Source organism: Tachysurus vachellii, chromosome 2, assembly GCF_030014155.1.
Source record: "Tachysurus vachellii isolate PV-2020 chromosome 2, HZAU_Pvac_v1, whole genome shotgun sequence".
In the NCBI taxonomy this organism is placed as follows: domain Eukaryota; kingdom Metazoa; phylum Chordata; class Actinopteri; order Siluriformes; family Bagridae; genus Tachysurus; species Tachysurus vachellii.
Genome location: NC_083461.1, coordinates 2,910,571 through 2,913,070, shown reverse-complemented (window position 1 = coordinate 2,913,070; position 2,500 = coordinate 2,910,571). Strand labels below are relative to the sequence as shown.

The following is a 2,500-nucleotide window of genomic DNA, read 5'->3' as shown; positions in this document are numbered from 1 at the left end:
CAATATCTGAAAGGACAACAAACGAAACCAAACAATTAAATTAAGACGTAAAGTTGGTAAAGAGAGTAAGTGAAGGAGCTGGAACATTAATAAGAACATAACAAAAGAAAACAAAAGGTTATGATGTTAGTAAATAAGTTGGTAAACAAGTCAGTAAGAATGTTAGCCTCTAAAAAAGCAAGAAAAGAAGAAAGCAAATGAATAAACAAGTCATTAAATAAGTAAATGAGTAAATAATGAAGTTAGTAAACAAGTAATTAGGTAAGTAAGTTAACAGGTTCTAAAGTAACTAAGCAAGTTATTTAGAAAACAAGCAAATAAACAAGCAAGTGATTTAATAAGTAAGTATTTTAGTGTGTAGTTAAATAAAAAGATTTAAAGCCATTCATTATACATCATATTAAATGACTGTTCATATCTCCTTCACCCTGAGTGTGTGTGTGTGCGCGTGTGTGTGTGTGAGAGAGAGAGAGACCTGCTGGTAGAGTGAAGGTGACGAGGTCAGTCAGGAAGTAACAGGCGAAGTCTCCTTTCCGCTGATGTACTGAGGAGGCGATTTCTCTGCGGATCTGCTCCGTCAGCTCAGGACACACCATCGCTGGGATACACTTCACCGCCTGCTGGGACACCTGGGGTCAGATACGGACAGGGTCAAAGGTCAAATGTACATCTTTCTCTCCCCCTCTGTCACAGACATAACATTTTTATTCCTCTTGGAAAAGAATTATTATTGCCTTCTTTCATATTAAGCGAGGGATGGACCGGAGTGTGTGTGAGCGAGCGAGCGAGGAATGGACCGGAGTGTGTGTGAGCGAGCGAGGGATGGACCGGAGTGTGTGTGAGCGAGCGAGGGATGGACCGGAGTGTGTGTGAGCGAGCGAGCGCGCGAGGGATGGACCGGAGTGTGTGTGAGCGAGCGAGCGCGCGAGGGATGGACCGGAGTGTGTGTGAGCGAGCGTGCGAGGGATGGACCGGAGTGTGTGTGAGCGAGCGAGCAAGGGATGGACCGGAGTGTGTGAGCGAGCGAGCGAGGGATGGACCGGAGTGTGTGAACGAGTGCGCGAGGGATGGACCGGAGTGTGTGAGAGTGAGCGAGCGAGCGAGGGATGGACCGGAGTGTGTGAGAGTGAGCGAGCGAGGGATGGACCGGAGTGTGTGTGAGCGAGCGAGCAAGGGATGGACCGGAGTGTGTGAGCGAGCGAGCGAGGGATGGACCGGAGTGTGTGTGAGCGAGCGAGCGTGCGAGGGATGGACCGGAGTGTGTGTGAGCGAGCGTGCGAGGGATGGACCGGAGTGTGTGTGAGCGAGCGAGCAAGGGATGGACCGGAGTGTGTGAGCGAGCGAGCAAGGGATGGACCGGAGTGTGTGAACGAGTGCGCGAGGGATGGACCGGAGTGTGTGAGAGTGAGCGAGCGAGCGAGGGATGGACCGGAGTGTGTGAGAGTGAGCGAGCGAGGGATGGACCGGAGTGTGTGTGAGCGAGCGAGCGAGGGATGGACCGGAGTGTGTTCCCACCTCACACCCACCATTCCCAGGATTAGGCTCCAGATCCAACTGAACAGCATAAAAGCTTAAAAAAAGTAAAAAGTTTTCGTTTTATTGTTCTTTATGTTCTATCTTTCATTTATCTCCACTGACAGCTTTATCCTGGTCAGGTTCTGAGGAGGAATACTGAGCACAAAAGAGGGAAAACTCTGGATATCACTCTCTCAAACACACACACACGTGTAAACATTAAACAAACAAAATAAAAAATAGAAAGGAAAAAATGATATAAAAGGAAAACAAAAGGAAAGGTAAGCAAGACAGAAAAACAAGTGAAAGTGAGAAAAAAAAGACAAACAGTTTGGATAGATGGACTTTATTAATCCCTGAGGGAGGGAGAGTGTGTGTGTGTGTGTGTGTGTGTGTACCTCAGTCAGGAGGATAGCGAGCATGTCCTGTCTCTGAAATCGAATGGCGAGATGGACAAGTGTGAACCCGGTGTCGAAGGCTGAGGGACGGTTTAACAGACGCACTTCCCCTGCCGTCAGCTGCCGAGCGATATCTCCACCTGACGATTTATACGTCTCCACTGCAGCCAGGTCGCCTTCCACCACTCCTACAGAGAGAGAGAACAAAAACATTAAGACTTCACTGAACAAAAAAAAAATAAGATCTAAAAAATGAGGGTTTAAATGTCATTAATAGAACATTAAGCAGTACATGGATCTGCTTTCTATTTATATTATATTTAGGCCCATAATTAAAAGGGTGAAAACACCTTCCCTAAAACACAGCAAAGTCACAAGTCTCCTACAAAACATCCCTCCACCACCTGGGGATAAAGGTGAGCTCTGTGTCCACACACAGTTCTCCACTGAAGGTCTCCATATGGGAGGTTTGTATAGGGGCCTTTAGCAAGTTCTGGGGAAGAGTCAGATCCAAAAAGCTCCTGCCATTTGGATTCCTTAATTTCCTCTAAAAACTGCACCTTCTGCACTTAGATAAGTGTCAAGTG

General features: G+C 47.2%; 1 protein-coding gene across 1 annotated transcript in view; it reads right to left on the bottom strand.

Moving 5' to 3' along the window:
* Positions 1 to 2,500, bottom strand: part of zranb1a (zinc finger, RAN-binding domain containing 1a) — a 24,670-nt gene that overhangs the window by 10,250 nt on the left and 11,920 nt on the right. The window contains exons 3-5 of the mRNA XM_060893675.1: positions 1,914 to 2,101; positions 476 to 629; positions 1 to 6 (exon numbers count right to left, since the gene is read on the bottom strand). The exon at positions 1 to 6 is cut by the window's left edge and continues 66 nt beyond it. Coding sequence (XP_060749658.1) covers positions 1 to 6; positions 476 to 629; positions 1,914 to 2,101 — 348 coding nt within the window. The remainder of the gene's footprint in view (positions 7 to 475; positions 630 to 1,913; positions 2,102 to 2,500) is intronic.